This window comes from Anomaloglossus baeobatrachus, chromosome 2, assembly GCF_048569485.1.
Source record: "Anomaloglossus baeobatrachus isolate aAnoBae1 chromosome 2, aAnoBae1.hap1, whole genome shotgun sequence".
NCBI lineage: Eukaryota > Metazoa > Chordata > Amphibia > Anura > Aromobatidae > Anomaloglossus > Anomaloglossus baeobatrachus.
This window is the reverse complement of record NC_134354.1, coordinates 651,933,274-651,950,879: the sequence shown is the minus strand read 5'-3', so window position 1 is coordinate 651,950,879 and position 17,606 is coordinate 651,933,274. Positions and strand designations below refer to the sequence as shown.

The window sequence follows — 17,606 nt, the reverse complement described above, 5'->3', positions numbered from 1 at the left end:
GACCGGTGAACCGCCTCCTTTCTAAGGGGGCGGTTCGTTCAGCGTCACAGCGACGTCACAGCAGCGTCACTGAACCGCCGCCCAATAGAAAAGGAGGGGCGGAGATGAGCGGGACGTAACATCCCGCCCACCTCTTTCCTTCCGCATTGTGCCCGGGACGCAGGTAAGGTGAGGTTCCTCATTCCTGCGGTGTCACACGGAGCGATGTGTTCTGCCGCAGGAACGAGGAACAACTTCGTTACTGCTGCAGTGACGATATTTGAGAGTGGACCCCCATGTCACCGATGAGCGATTTTGCATGCTTTTGCGACGATGCAAAATCGCTCATAGGTGTCACACGCAATGGCATCGCTAAAGCGAGCGGATGTGCGTCACAAATTCCGTGACCCCAACGAGTTCACTTGAGCGATGTCATAGCGTGTAAAGCCCGCTTTAGTCTACACCTTGTATCCAGAATGACCTATCCTGGTATCTAACCCCGGATCATCTGACTACAAATTTCATAATCCCTGGCACACAGGCAAGGCACCCAGTGCCAGAGGCAGCAAAAAAAACAAAACCTGTTTGAACCTCCCCCATATTTGACTGTAGGTATTGTGTTCTTTTCTTTGTAGACCTCATTCTGTTTTTTGGTAAACAGAATGATGTGCTTTACCAAAAATCTCTATCTTGGTCTCATCTGTCTGTCTACAAGACGCTTTCCCAGAAGGATTTTGACTTACATGCAATTTTGCAAACTGCAGTCTAGCTATTTTATTATGTTTTTAGAACAATTTCAAGGGTGCCAACACTTTCGTCCATGAATGTATTTCAGGTGGCGAGCAGGTGGAATTGTGTATTATTTGGAGGCTATTGGTCAGCAAGGGACCTATATATTGTTCATGCATGGGGGACCCTGTTCTATCTGTCTCTGCTCCTGAGTTAATGCACATACATTCAAACACAAATCTGCTATGTGGGATTTATAGAGGTCACTTTCTACAAAATTTGAAGTAACTGCTTTCTGGAATAAAAGTTTTGTATCTTTCTATGATATGATTCTCATTTACCATACATTAGTGCCTGAAAAAACAAACTTTGTGTTCGACCACTAAAATCATATCCCCGGACTAAGCAGTAGACGAAACGTTCATTGGGATGGGTTAAGTGGGTAAACTTGGGGTTTTACCTTGTTCACGTCCATTATATGCCATCTATTCTTTCTGTTTTCATATTTCTTTTGTATGCGCTGTCAACTTTTTATTTACCATATACTGTGTGTGTATTTGGTAGCCACATATTGCATTGCACTGTACGCCAACCTCTTGTTAGGTTTTGCACTTTTTTATTATTATTTTTATGTATTTGATGAATAAGTAAAGATAAATTCATTTCACATCTATTTTTGTCATCTATTTTTATAAGCACAGTATGTTATAAACATTATATGGCCTTTTACTATGTCAGTAGGTATAAAAATTATTGTTTTTACCTTACATTATATATTGCATTATATTGTGCTATAAACACCTTTGTTGCCTGTCTGATGCGCTGATGATACTGTTCTTGTTTTCTTCTTTGCAGCAAAAGACCGTGGTGAACCTTCTGTTTGCAGCTTACAGTGGCGATGTCTCTGCGATGAGAAGGTAAGGTCTATTTCTCCTAATAATATTACATTTGTAAGTGCCAAACAAAAAAACGCCACCAAGCGCAGCATATACAACCAGGGGTGGGATTCAAATTTTTAACAGGTTCTCTGTAAACTCCGCCCATTTGAAAACCACACCCCTTCTGTAACCACACCCATTTTGTTAGCCACACCCATTTTCACGCACTTTCCTCAACTAAAAAATACAAGTAATTTAAAGTAAGCTCTCCTTGCCCTCCTCTACAGTCACTCTCCTGTCCAGCACCAGTTGTTCCAGTCACTGTCAGTCATATTGTATTCAATGGTTTTTCTACAGTTATTAAAAATTATTACTAAAGGAGCCCTGATAAAATTGGAATGGATGACCTTCCCCATACAGATCCCATCCCATCATGGCCTCTTTCCCCCTGCAGATCCCATCCCATTATGGCCTCTTTCCCCAGCAGATCCCATCCCATTATGGCCTCTTTTCCCCTGCAGATCCCATCCCATTATGGCCTCTTTCCCCCCTGCAGATCCCATCCCATCATGGCCTCTTTCCCCCTGCAGATCCCATCCCATCATGGCCTCTTTCCCCCTGCAGATCCCATCCCATCATGGCCTCTTTCCCCCTGCAGATCCCATCCCATTATGGCCTCTTTCCCCCTGCAGATCCCATCCCATTATGGCCTCTTTTCCCCTGCAGATCCCATCCCATTATGGCCTCTTTTCCCCTGCAGATCCCATCCCATTATGGCCTCTTTTCCCCTACAGATCCCATCCCATTATGGCCTCTTCTACCCTGCAGATCCCATCCCATATGCTCATTCTCCCCTGCAGATCCCATCCCATATGCTCATTCTCCCCTGCAGATCCCATCCCATATGCTCCTTCTCCCCTGCAGATCCCATCCCATATGCTCCTTCTCCCTTGCAGATCCTGTCCCATATGGCCCCTCTCCCCATATAGTTCCCATCTTAATGCGGCTCCTCTCCCTGCTCCCCTGTATCTTCGGCTCTGAGCGCTTACCTGCTCCAAGCACCAGCAGCTTCTTCTGTCTTCCATCCTCCGCGGCACTCTGCACAGTCACACTGACAGACGGCAGTGGGAGGAGCGACCTCCCCACGCTGCCGTGCCATCTCTGCAGCGTCAGCGTGTCTCTGCACGCCGGGTCAGGGAGCAAACAGGCTCCACTGAACCCGGAAGTGCGGCACGGAGGTGCGGGCATTCATTTGTGTTAGTGTCTTAAAGAGACACTAACACAAATGAATACAGGGAACCGGATCGCTGGAGCTGTTTCTTGCCGGTTCTGGGAACCGGCTGCTATTTTAACAACCGGTTCTCCAGAACCGGACAGAACCGGCTGAATCCCACCCTGTATACAACCACATAGTATTAAACATTATAAAAAGAGAAAAACATTAAAAGTACCTAAAAATGACTTGTAAAGAAGAATGGCACTAGTATGTGTTGCCAATCCCTGGAGTAAGACAAGTATTACACCCCCTAATTCAGTAATAATTCTCCCTGACTGCACGCTTTAGAAGTTTTATTGCTCCTTAAAAAGTAATGATGCCCCCCACCCTGAAAGTAATATCGTCATTTTTGTGCCCACCCTGAAAAAAATAAAGGCCATTAAGGTGTTTATGCCAGAATTCTGGTGTAAAACACCTTGATAAGTTGAAACATTTTTGTACAAATCAAACATTGTGCAAAAATATCTCGACTTTTGGTATTTAGACGCCAATCTTGATCTGTTATGCCAATATGAGTGTAGCATAGGTGGGCAGGGCGTGGCAAGTTTCTGTCATTGACAGCCACCAATTTACTAGACAAATTAGAGCAACATGCTACTAGTTTGCCCATCTTTTTATGCTGTGATGGATGTGAGCAAAACGTATAATTAATTATTATTATTTATTATTATTTATTATTATAGCGCCATTTATTCCATGGCGCTTCACATGTGAAAAAGGGGCATACATAGACAAGTACAATAATTGTGAACATTTCAAGGCAAAGACTGGTACAGCAGGAGAGAGGACCCTGCCCGAAGGGCTTACAGTCTATAGGGAAGGGGTTGAGAGCAGGTCGTGTGACGCTATGGTGGACTGCGCGTTACTGCAGGTTGTAGACTTGTCAGAAGAGGTAGGTCTTCAGATTCCTTTTGAAGGTTTCCACCGTAGGCATGAGTCTGATACGTTGGGGTAGAGAGTTCCAGAGTTTGGGGGAGGCGCGGGAGAAATTTTCTATGCGATTGTGGAAAGAAGGGAATGAGATGGAGATTTTTTGTGGATCAGAGATTGCATGCAGGTAAGTACCGGGAGACTAGGTCGCAAATGTATGAATGTGGCAGGTTGTGGATGGCTTTGTATGCCATGGTTAGTGTTTTGAAACAGACTTTGGGCAATGGGAAGCCAGTGAAGAGATTGGCAGAGTGGGGAGGCCAGGGAATAGCTGGGGGGCAGGTGGATGTACTTAATGTTATCTACATAATATTTTCAACCACTAATATCAGCCAAGATAAAACGTAGTTGTCCCACTGGCTTATTACACATCCAATTTTATGCATTGTTTATTAAAACAAGTTAACAGGCAATTTGTTTTCACTGTTTACCAGATTTGCACTTTCTGCTATGGATATGGAGCAGAAAGATTATGACTCCAGGACGGCTCTACATGTTGCCGCAGCAGAAGGTGCGTAATCAGATCATTACAAAATAAATTCAAATTACAAAAATTAAAATTCCTTCATTTTTAATATTTTATTTCAACTCTGGCAGGACATGTGGATGTGGTCAAGTTCCTCATAGAAGGTTGCAAAGTTAACCCATTTTCAGAGGACAGGTACGCTGTATGTGAAGTTTAGCAAATGTAATATACATATGTATCAACATTGTTAAAGAATTACTGCAGTTACATAGAGAAAATAAACATATATAGGACCCTTGTATGGTCAAAGCCTACATCATATTGATATACTCTATTAAAAAGAAAATACAATAACACTTTGAAAAAAGTTGGGATGCCTTGAAAAGATGTAAAGAATACAATGATTTGGAAATCCCGTAAAACCAAATTTTAATTCACAGCCGTAAATACAGTGCCTACAAGTAGTATTCAACCCCCTGCAGATTTAGCAGGTTTACACATTCGGAATTAACTTGGCATTGTGACATTTGGACTGTAGATCAGCCTGGAAGTGTGAAATGCACTGCAGCAAAAAAGAATGTTATTTCTTTTTTTATTTTTTTTTTTAAATTGTGAAAAGTTTATTCAGAGGGTCATTTATTATTCAACCCCTCAAACCACAAGAATTCTGTTTGGTTCCCCTAAAGTATTAAGAAGTATTTCAGGCACAAAGAACAATGAGCTTCACATGTTTGGATTAATTATCTCTTTTTCCAGCCTTTTCTGACTAATTAAGACCCTCCCTAAACTTGTGAACAGCACTCATACTTGGTCAACATGGGAAAGACAAAGGAGCATTCCAAGGCCATCAGAGACAAGATCGTGGAGGGTCACAAGGCTGGCAAGGGGTACAAAACCCTTTCCAAGGAGTTGGGCCTACCTGTCTCCACTGTTGGGAGCATCATCCGGAAGTGGAAGGCTTATGGAACTACTGTTAGCCTTCCACGGCCTGGACAGTCTTTGAAAGTTTCCACCCATGTCGAGGCCAGGCTTGTCCGAAGAGTCAAGGCTAACCCAAGGACAACAAGGAAGGAGCTCCGGGAAGATCTCATGGCAGTGGGGACATTGGTTTCAGTCAATACCATAAGTAACGTACTCCACCGCAATGGTCTCCGTTCCAGACGAGCCCGTAAGGTACCTTTACTTTCAAAGCGTCATGTCAAGGCTCGTCTACAGTTTGCTCATGATCACTTGGAGGACTCTGAGACAGACTGGTTCAAGGTTCTCTGATCGAGATCTTTGGTGCCAACCACACACGTGATGTTTGGAGACTGGATGGCACTGCATACGACCCCAAGAATACCATCCCTACAGTCAAGCATGGTGGTGGCAGCATCATGCTGTGGGGCTGTTTCTCAGCCAAGGGGCCTGGCCATCTGGTCCGCATCCATGGGAAGATGGATAGCACGGCCTACCTGGAGATTTTGGCCAAGAACCTCCGCTCCTCCATCAAGGATCTTAAGATGGGTCGTCATTTCATCTTCCAACAAGACAACGACCCAAAGCACACAGCCAAGAAAACCAAGGCCTGGTTCAAGAGGGAAAAAATCAAGGTGTTGCAGTGGCCTAGTCAGTCTCCTGACCTTAACCCAATTGAAAACTTGTGGAAGGAGCTCAAGATTAAAGTCCACATGAGACACCCAAAGAACCTAGATAACTTGGAGAAGATCTGCATGGAGGAGTGGGCCAAGATAACTCCAGAGACCTGTGCCGGCCTGATCAGGTCTTATAAAAGACGATTATTAGCTGTAATTGCAAACAAGGGTTTTCCACAAAATATTAAACCTAGGGGTTGAATAATAATTGACCCACACTTTTATGTTGAAAATTTATTAAAATTTAACTGAGCAACATAACTTGTTGGTTTGTAAGATTTATGCATCTGTTAATAAATCCTGCTCTTGTTTGAAGTTTGCAGGCTCTAACTTATTTGCATCTTATCAAACCTGCTAAATCTGCAGGGGGTTGAAGTCTACTTGTAGGCACTGTAGATATCAGAAGGTGACATTTTATTTTTGCATTTCACCTTGAAAAAAAAATCACTTTTAGAAATTCATGGTAAAAAAGTTTGGACAGGCTTAACAAAAGGTCTGGAAAGTAAGTGGTACTTGTGAAAACAGATACAGGGTCAATTTTCAACTAAGTCACATGACTGTGTATAAAAAGAGCATGTTAGAGAGGCAGAGACTCTCGGAATAAAATATGGTCAGACGTTCCTATGGCATGTGCAGCTTATGTGTGAAAGGCATCAATGCTGAGCACTATATAGAGATTATAGAACAACATATGCTTCCATCCAGACAATGTTTATTTTAGTGAAGGCCTTACATATTTCAGCAAGACAATGATAACCCACATACAATTGTGGCGCCCCTGACCTGGTCAGGCACCACTGAGTACTGCACCCATGCTGGGGACAGTACAATACAGGTAATCCAGAAGGCTGACCGAGGTGTGACTACACAGGCGCATAGTGATCAGGTCTCACACATGTACCCATGAGAGGACCCCTGGGGATCCCAGGAGGGGGAAAAGCCTTCACCTCCACTGGAATAGTGGAGGGGGCCAAAAGCCTCCATCTCCTCTCAAGGGGTGTGGTAAGAGAGCCTGGTTGCTAGGTGGCGTAGGCAGGCACAAGAGGGAAGAGAAGGAGGAGTAAACAGTCTGCAGCAGAGTGTGGAGGAGTGAGGAGCATGAAGTGGAGCTCAGACAGGAGGAGAAGTGCAGGTCCCTCAAGTGAGCCGGTTCAGTGCAGAGTCCAGGGAGCTCCGAGAGGAGCTGACCCCTTCCCCTGGGCTGCTGTAGTCTGACAGCGTCCGCGCAGTGGCTACCGACGGGGGAGAACGGTCACCTAGGAGGGCTACCCGAAACCCATCTCCAGCTAGAGAGAGAGCACAGAGTGGGAAGTAAGGAGACTGCTAGGGAGAACCAGGCCCAAACGGGCGGCAGATCCCGGAGCGGGGATAGATCCACCTTTCCCTGCTAAACCTGCCGGTGTGGGGCCCTCAAAGCCCACACCACAACACCTAAAAGCCGCAGCCACGTAGCCACAGTTAGGGCCCACAGTTCACAGGAGGCAAGCAGCTGGAGTGATCTGGCCCAGGCAACAAGCAAACGGCAAACGAAGGGGAGAGAGGCTTCAGCAACTTCCCTGGGTGACCCCCATAGGGACTAAAAGTCGGGGTTACCCCAAACCACCAAGGGCTAAGGAAGGCGAGTTGGTAGTCACCATCAGAAGTCAGCCTGAAGGATACCTGGTTCCTGCCTGGTTCATCCCAGCTACGCCCGGGTTACTCACCCTGCCATCTGAAGTGAGTAAAACCCCTGAAAGACATCCTGCGTGTGTGGAGTTATTCTGCGCCTTGTGGTACTACGCACCTACACAGGGCCCTGGGGCTTGCCTCACTCTCAGGAGGCTATTCCAACTAACTGCACTCACCATCAGCCCCAGGCGTCCCTCAACCTGCAGTGGCGGTCCCCACTGACCGCAATACTGAGAGTGGCGTCACGACAAATAGAAGATTCCCTACCTGTGACAAGATCCAGCAGAGTGGAGTCCCTGAAGGTAATGCACCGACACAGCGTACCCGGGGCCCGACACAATCGCAGGGTTTTAATGAAGTAGACTTCAGATGACAAACTGGTAGCCTGCAGTCCAGCCCTTTCACCAACAGAAAATATATGGTGTGATATGAAACGAAAACTCCAGTAAAGACCCATGGCTGTTGAGCAACTAGAATCCTACATCAGACAATAATGGGACAACATTCCTCCCCCAAACCTCTAGCAATTGGTCTCCTCACTTTCAGATGTTTACAAACTGTTGTAAAAAGAATACTACAAATTGGTAGACATGGCTGTGTCCCAATTTTTTTTAAATGTGTCGATGCCATCAATTTCTAAATTAGTTAATTTTTTCAATTGAAAAAGAAAAATGTCCACGATCAGCTTCTGATCTGTGTTCTATGTTCTGTTAAGAATACAATATGGCTGTAAGAGATTTCCAAATCATTGTATTCTTGTTTTCTTTACATTTTACTTAGTATCCCAACTTTTGTTTTAGAAATTGGGGTTGTAGAACAACAAACCGCTTATGATCTTCAAATTACCCAAACACATTGCAATGCAAGTGTGGATTTATGTAAAGTCACTACAAACCTATATAAATTATTCTCCCACACAGAGGGATTGCCATAGGGGATGCTGAAGTTGTAGTCAGGATCAGGCCCTTGAGCCTAAAAAAGCCTTTTAAGACTTCAAAAATAGCATCAGTGCCAAAAAGTGATGTATGATAGGGGAGTTTTACAGTTATGGCACAGGCACCCAACACCTTGAAGTTATGACTTTGCTCCTGAGCGAGTTCCATCACCTCTGCGTGGTAATCAGTATATTTATGCCCTGCATTGTTATGGCCAAATAACTTTCTAGACTTGCGACAACCCCACATGAGACCTGTAAAACCATCTATGGCGGTTATCAACTATTTATTCCAGAAACAAATATTAAGTAGAACTATGAAGTATATTACTCTTACAATTACCATTTATAGGACAATTCCCTTGAATAATAGTTACTTAATAGATGGCATTATATGATTCTCTATTCTCTATAGGTGGGGAAATATCCCTCTGCAAGATGCCATAAAGTTTGAGAGACATGATGTGGCAAAATTACTGACTGAATATCAAGAAACCTATGTGAAGAGACAGATGGGGGCAGAAAGTTCAGAGGAACATATAACTTTGGCGAACTTGGAGAGTATGGTGTAGCTGATCTTCATTACACACCTTCTGGACTTTACCTTTTTGTTACATAACTCAGTGAATTCAACCTTTTATACAGGGATCAGCAAAGTCCTATAGCACAAAGTCATAATCCATGAACAACCATACGCTACGGTCCATATGACAGATCCCTATGATAGGTAAAAAAGGGCTTACCTACACCAATACATTGTAGTAAATACTCAGGACATTGTAGGAGAGAGATTTGTATTTGTGTTAAGTTCAAGAAGTGATCATGAAAATATATTGTCACATTCATTTTTAGTATATAGAGATTAAAGACATGGTGACAGACCTTAGAAGACAAGTAAGATATAGTAATAGAGTTGGCGTTATATGCATAATTCAAGACCCTTTTGGCTAAGATGCCTAGAAGGACCACAATTTCCATTACTCTCTTCCAACTAAAGGCCCCAATACACATTGGATAAAAGTCAACCGAACCTGACGATTTCAGTGGGATGAGCCGACCATCTAATGTGTATAAGTGGCTCTCAACTACCCCCCCAAAATATTATGTCGGTGGACATACGTATCTGATGGTTGGAGTTCAGTTGTTTGATACTTTTATTTGGTGGGGAGATACGCCGCTACCAGATAGATGATTCTGACAGCAGTTTTCTCATAGGAAACTCAAGAACACTCAGGCAGGCTGCGCAGTCTTGTGAATGTGGGTTAAAGGAGACAATGGTCAGATAGTTTGGCCGACAGCTATGTAATGTGTATGGTCAGCTTGCTTGACTGTGGTGTTATACCAGTGGTTCCAATGAAAAGCAAGAACCATTTACATATATTTGTTTTGTGGATCTTAGATAGTAGCGTTACCTAACTTATTTAAATTAAGGTATCTAGTTCTAAAAGAATTGTCTGTTATTATGACAGAGTGCCTTAAAGGTGTTGTCCATATGTTATATTTAGTTTATTAAAAAATAAAAGGATTGCTTAATCTGGAATATTTATAAATAAATGTCCCACTACAACAAAATTGTGTACTAGATGCGTGTGCTCTGTCATGCACCATTTTCATATACACCTGCTGGAGGCAACACTCAGACATAGTAGACTGCGTCTGGATGTCCGCCTTTAGTAGGCATATACGCCTGGTCCATGGTCCATGACAGAGCACACGGTGCCTCTATCTGCACCATTATAGTCAATGGCCCCATCAGCGCATACGTCCAAATACCCGTTTTGCGGGTGGGGGGTGTCCAGAAGTAATGCGAGTTCTATAGTTGTGATCACATGTCTACTAGTCTGATCCAACAGAAACAGGTGACTCAATCCATGATTGTAGCCAGGTATGTTCTATGAAATACTCCATAGTTAGGTCTCCTCCATTTGTATACATAAGCTGGAGTGTCTCAGAGAATTCATACATGGCTACAATAATGCAGCCGGGCTCTGATTTGTGCTGTCTGTGGTTTGGGCTGTATGAATCACCTGACAGGTTCCCTGTTACTATGTTCACACTACCGGTGCAGCTTCAGCTTAGAAGACATCATGTTCTGTCATATCCATCTGCTGAAAATTATACCACTGCAGTCTATTGAACCTTCGAGGAGTTTTATTACAATGAAATCACACACAAAAAGAAAAAAAATCATTTTTCATTTGAATCTGTCAGATCACCTTGCTCTCCCCACCAACCACAAATGTGGCATACATGTCTTTGAAAGCTAAACACATCCCAAGTCAACCTTTATATATTTTTAATCTGTTGCTGCGTTCCTGAGACATGAGCATTCTAATTAATGCGCAAATGAAGAGTTAAGTTTCTGGGCATGACAGAGCACGCCCTGAGCACCTGCCTCCTAAAATTATTTCTCCACCTTGCTTAACCTCTAGCTTGGTTGATAGTTCAAGCCTGTGTGATGTCAGGTTCCAGGCAAGGAAATCAGATAGTGAGCAATCAAGCTTGGCAGGAAAACAACCATGGGAGGTAGAAGCTTGGGAAGTGCTCTTTTCAACCTAGATCACTTAAATCCTAATTTGCATATGAATTAATACATTGCTTTCTCAGAAATGCAGCAGCAGATAGAAGAAATAAAGATGTCATGGATTTAGCTTTCAAACACATGCTTGGGGAGATTCATCTTATAGAGAGGTCTCCTTTATAATGTTTCTGTCTAGATATTACTTTTATGATGTCCTTTAATATTAGTTTGATTCCCTCTCCATCTAATATGTCCAGTGCCCGTAGATATGCTGCCCAGTAGTTTTGACTTACCACCCCAGTGGAGTGATTTTTTTGCTGAGGTGCAGAACAATCTTTAAGGATTAGCAGCTTTTCTTCACCTGTATTGAACACATTAGTAAATGGAATGAAAAGAACACCAGGTGGCACCCCAATGAGTACATAAAAGCGATATCTGACACAGGAGCCAAGAAGAGAAAAATATAATATTTCATTTTAGAGCAAAGCCTTTAATTGTATATAAAGCTTTATTTGGACTGACGGTAAAGTCAGATGTATTATTTTAGAGCTACAGAAGTGATTGTATATGCAAATTGTACATTCTAATATGAGAAGGGAGTCGCAAACACACTGCTGCATAGTACTAGATTAAGGATGTATTACTTTTCACATACCAATGACCTGTATGACATCATTATTTTTCATCTTTGTATTAAAGTAAATCTGTCAGCAGGATTTCACCCACCAAACTATGTCGACATAGTTCTTTCAAAGAAAAGTCCAGCAAGCCCTCTACATGGCCAGTCCATTTCTCTGTTACTGAGAAATCAGTATTTTATTTGATATATGTGAGGCTGAAGATCTATAGTAGATCTGAAGCCTCTGTCACTACAGCGCCATTCCCCGCTCAGAGCTGCCTCCTCTTGCTTGACTAATGGATCATTTACCTGAAGTCACACAGCATAGAGCTATCTGTCATGCAGGAGGAAGTGGTGCTGGGCAGGGAATAGAGCTGGTGTGACAGAAGCTTCAGATCTACAGTAGCACTTCAGCCTCATTTACATATCAATGATTTTTCAGTAAGAGATGGAGGAATGGACTGGTGATGTGAAGGTATTGCTGGACTTGTCCTTGAAATACCATGTGCACATATAAACAGTTTAGGTGGAACGGGTGGTGATAGCCTTCTGACAGATTCCCTTTAAGCCAAAGCTTTCCATTGCATACTTTGTGATCATGCTGCAATTCTGGAATGTAAATGAGGCCTTAAGATCTGTTGACATCACACTGATGGCTTCTGCTGAGCTCCCAATGTGAGTACACATGAAGTCACTGCACACTCTTATTTCAATTATGTAAAATAATGTTCTTTATTAGACAATACAGGCGAGTAGAAAAATTTGGCGACTTTGAAATTAATGTTTCGACCTTATTGGTGTTGATCACAAGTCGCTGAAAATAAACATAAACAATATATAAATGAACGCCTCTTAATGAATTTTAAGCATCTTATTCCAGGACACCGTTTTTGAAAGCCAGTCTTGCGGCTATGTTCGCACACTGCGTTTTTTACCTGCATTTTTGGTCCGTTTTTGCTGCAGAAATTTCTTGAGAAATTCTTGTAACCTTTCTGCAGACATTCCCCAGCAAAACCTATGGAAAAAATTAGCTGTGCGCACACTGCCTTTTTTTCTTAAGAAAATTCTTTCAGTAGATTTTCTTAAGAAAAAGAATGAGCATGTCACTTCTTTTCTGCAGCTAACTGCGTTATTTGCCATAGATAATTGGCACAATAACGCAGGGAACAACCAGCGGTAAAAACGCACCGAAAACGCACCGAAAACGCGGCAAAAACGCAGGTGCACTAATCCTTCACTCTTAAGAAATTTCTTAAGAAATTTTCTTAAGAAAAATCATTTTTCTAGTGTGAACATAGCCTAAATGTGTCTAGAGGGTTCTATTAACCTAATGGAGAACAAGAATATATTTTTGTTTTTTATTTGTGCGAAAAAGCTAAATCATAGCGCTGCAGGCTGCACTGTGCTATACATCATATCAAGTAAAATACACGACATAGTGAATGCTGTTTTACAATGGAGCCTTGTGGACTATGGAATAGAATATGGAATATTTCAGAGCAGGGACGGACACACATAGGTCCCCTGTGCAAATCTTATACGGGTATCTTTTATCCCATAGATTATCAGAAAGCACATAATTATTTCTCCTTATTGATATTAGGAAACTGCTTTTAAGATGACAGCAGACCCTGTGTCCTATTTGGCTCTGCGCAGGATGCACTAATGAATGCCGGTCCCTGCATCAGTGGGCTCGGTCAGAATCTTTCCCAGTGTGTATATAGTCTTATAGTGTAAAAATCTTAGTTTTGAGACTGACACAAATTTTCCTTTTTACAGACTATGAAGATGTGAGGTTGTGGGTAGTTGTACTCACCTTGGCAGGTTAACTATTCTTGTGTCCTCAGTCTTACAAAATCTCCGGGTAGTAAGCGAAAACAAGATGTCCCCAGTCCATGAGATCCCAAATCGAGACATGTAGTTCCACTGCCCCTGTATCAGTTGATACCCACTGTCTCCCAACTTTTGGTTGGCTCACAATGTTTGTATCTCCCACTGATATAGTCTGCAGTCACAGTCTATGCTCCTCAGGATGACTGATACCACGACCATAGCAAGTGTATCTAGTTCCAGCCGGCAACAACCTTCCATCCCCTCATCAAGGTCCTAAGTACCTCAAGCCGAGCCCAGCCCCCAGGAAACATTCTCCCTATCCCCCCAAAAATGCTAACACTGCATTGGTGGAAGTATTTTCCTGAGGCTGAAACCCTCAGTTGAGATTGCATGTGAGACCCCCTGTGGTGATGGCTCCACTGGGTCTACTATCACCATCTATATAATGGATTGAAGCTTTGTGACACTAACGGGAGTAATGGTATGTTTGCTTTACTGTAATTACCAATCTCATGCCTGGCCTTCTGTGTACTTTAAACTGATGAGCAAGAAAATATTTAATAAAATACAACAGTGAGAACCGTGGACTCCGCTCTATGTCCATTGGTCCAATAGTCTTTAGTTCCCAGCCAGCTCCTCACAGAGTTTTCTGCTTTAGTATTTTTTTTAGATCTGTTTCTATGGTTAACCCCTTAACGACCCATGACGTACTGGGTACGTCATGGATCGTGTGCCGGTAAGCCCCGCCCCCTGCCGCCGGCAGGCAGCGGCGATCCGCGCACATATCAGTTGTTATCAACAGCTGACATGTGTGCCTGCTAGCCACGGGTGGAATCGCTTCCACCCGCGGCCATTAACCCCTTACATTTCGCTGTCAAAATCTGGCAGCGATATGTATATGGGCACCGCCATGACAGTCACTTACCCCGCCCCCACCGGAAGTCACGTGACATGATCACGTGACTTTCGGCAGTTGCCACGGTAGCACAGGGTCATGTGATGACGCCTGTAGCTAACATGACTCACTTTCTCTCAATGCCGGAATACAGCCGGCATTGAAAGTGAAGCAGCAAATCTGCAGTGCTCAGCTCTGTAGCTGAGATCTGCAGATAGTGCAAAGCGATCGGATTGCTGATCGCTATAGCCCCCTAGGGGGACTAGTAAAATTTAAAAAAAAAAAGGTAAAAAAAAAAGTTTTAAAAATTAAAAAAAAAAATAAAAAAACCTAAAAGTTCAAATCACCCCCCTTTCACCCCATTGAAAATTAAAGGGTTAAAAAAAATTAAAAATACACACATATTTGGTATCGCCACGTTCAGAAATGCCCGATCTATCAAAATATAAAATCAATGAATCTGATCAGTATACGGCGTAGCGGCAAAAAAATTACAAACACCAAAATTACGTTTTTTGGTCGCCGCAAATTTTGCGCAAAATGCAATAACAGGCGATAAAAACGTAGCATCTGCGCAAAAATGGTACCGTTAAAAACGTCAGCTCGAGACGCAAAAAATAAGCCATCACTGAGCCTCAGATCCTGAAAAATGAGAACACTACAGGTTTTGGAAAATGGCGCAAAACGTGCGCCACATTTTTTGGACAAGCTTGTGAATTTTTTTTAACCCCTTAGATACAAGTAAACCTATACATGTTTGGTGTCTACAAACTCGCACCGACCTGAGACATCACATAGATACCTCAGTTTTACCATATAGTGAACACAGTGAATAAAATATCCCAAAAACTATTGTACGATCACACTTTTTTTGCAATTTCTCCGCACTTGGAATTTTTTTGCCGTTTTCCAGTACACTATATGGTAAAACTTATGATTTCATTTAAAAGTACAACTCGTCCCGCAAAAAACAAGCTCTCATATGGCAAGATTGATGGAAAAATAAAAAAGTTACGCCTCTCGGAAGAAGGGGAGCAAAAACAAAAACGCAAAAACGGAAAGTGCCCGGGGGCTGAAGGGGTTAAATAGCTAAACATCCTTCAAGAGCAAATTCTCCCAATAATCCAGGAATAGTTTGATGATGAACAATGCAAAAGGGATAACAAAGTGACTTGATTAACAAAACATTGATAGTATGAGTTCATGGCCAGAAAACTCCCCAGATTGCAAGAACCTGTGGTCAATCCTCACAAAGCAGGTGGACAAAAATACACAAAAATTGTGATAAACTCCAAGCACTGATAAGGTAAGATTGGGTTTCCATCAGTTGGGATTTGGCCCAGAAGCAGAGACCCAGCTGCCAGGGAGAATTGCACAAGTCTTGTGAAAAAAGGGGACAACATGGTGAATACTGAGTCTTTACATAAATTTGATACATTTTTCAATAAAAGTATTAAAACTTAGGGAATGCTCTTAATTGTACTTCAGTAAGCATAGAAATATCTGAATAACTGTAAAGGCCAAAATTTTTGTCAGTCTCAAAAGTTTTGACAAGTGTACATCAAACAGAAGCCATAAATGTGATGTGAACAGTGTCCCACAAGTATAGAGTACAAGGGCATTTTACATGTTATCTTCTATTGAGAAGGACAAATAGGTCATGGTGACTCATGTTCTCTTTTTTATCATGTTGTTTTTAGCTTTAATTCCAATGCTTCACCAGCAAGGTGACCACTGGAAACAGAATGAATGTACTTGATAATTGAGAGGTACATCTTCTCTGCAAAGCTGCTTTGTAATGTTGGCCAAAAATGTCGAGATAATTTGTGTTGTGTGGTTTTATAAGATGTTATATGAGATGTGCTTATTTTGTATGCTTATTAAACTGTTAATATATGCAAATGTTTTCAGAAATTTTCTCATTTATTCACATTTTTAGCAATATTGAAGTGCTATAAAATTCATCTTAGGCTACTTTCACACTTGCATTGGACGGCTTCCGTTGCTATCCGCAGCCTTGAGGAATTACGGTAACCGTTGCAAGAAACCGTTATACTCCTCATAGACTTCTATTAGCTACGGATAGCAATGGATGGTTTGCGTTGCATCCGCTGCACGACGCAGCGTCGTTATTTTGACGCTGCGTGGGCGGAAGGAACGCTGCATGTAGCGTTTTTTGTGTTGGTAAAATAGCGCACCTTGATGGATTTCGTTGGAATCCGCCACGGTGTCTAATGATTGTCTATGGTGGCGGTTTCCGCCACTATGTGCTAAGCGTCGGAATCTGCCAACGGATTTCGTCATGTTCTACTGCGCATGCTTAGCATGTCCAGCAGAATGATCGGAATCGTTTAAAATCACTCCTGGTCTCTCTCCCCCCTCTCCACCCCTCTCTCATACTCACCGATCACCGGCAAGTCACTGCAGAGTTGTCACAAAGCTCCGGCAGCTTTTCCTCTTTTGAAAAAGCCGGCCGCTCATTATTCCATCTAGTATTCACTGCTTCCCCCGCCCACCGGCGCCTATGATTGGTTGGTCAGATCCGCCCCCACGCTGAGTGACAGCTGTCTCACTGTAACCAGTCACAGCCGCCGGTGGGCGGGTCTATATCGTGCAGTAAAATAAATAAATAATTTAAAAAAAAACGGCGTGCGGTTCCCCCCAATTTTGATACCAGCCAAGATAAAGCCACACGGCTGAAGGCTGGTATTCTCAGGATGGGGGGCCCCATGTTATGGGAAGCCCCCCAGCCTAAACATATCAGCAAGCAGCCGCCCGGAATTGCCGCATCCATTAGATGCGACAGTCCCAGGACTCTACCCGGCTCATCCCAAATTGCCCTGATGCGGTGGCAATCGGGGTAATAAGGAGTTAATGGAAGCAGCCCATAGCTGCCACTAAGTCCTAGGTTAATTATGGCAGGCGTCTATGAGACACATTCCATGATTAACCTGTAAGTGAAAGTGATTAAATACATACACCCGAAAAAATACTTTATTTGGAATAAAAGACAAAAAAAACACCCTCTTTCACCACTTTATTAAAATCCCCAAATACCCCTCCACGGTCCGTCCCGCGACGCATCCAGCTCTGCTACATGAAGCTGACAGGAGCGACAGTAGAACACTGTCGCTCCTGTCAGCTCCACGCAGAAACTGAAGGGAGTCGCGCTGTCAGCGGGAACATCACTGAGGTAATGCCTGCGTGTGTGCGATGATGATGAGTGCGGTAGTGCCTGCGTATG

The 17,606-nt window shown here is 43.0% G+C and overlaps 1 protein-coding gene across 1 annotated transcript in view; it reads left to right on the top strand.

Annotated features, from left to right (window-relative positions):
• GLS2 (glutaminase 2) overlaps positions 1-16,254 on the top strand; it is a 156,598-nt gene extending 140,344 nt beyond the window's left edge. The window contains exons 15-18 of the mRNA XM_075337011.1: positions 1,564-1,625; positions 4,227-4,303; positions 4,390-4,453; positions 8,910-16,254. Coding sequence (XP_075193126.1) covers positions 1,564-1,625; positions 4,227-4,303; positions 4,390-4,453; positions 8,910-9,066 — 360 coding nt within the window. The 3' untranslated portion in view covers positions 9,067-16,254. The remainder of the gene's footprint in view (positions 1-1,563; positions 1,626-4,226; positions 4,304-4,389; positions 4,454-8,909) is intronic.
• The last annotated feature ends 1,352 nt before the right edge of the window (positions 16,255-17,606 follow it).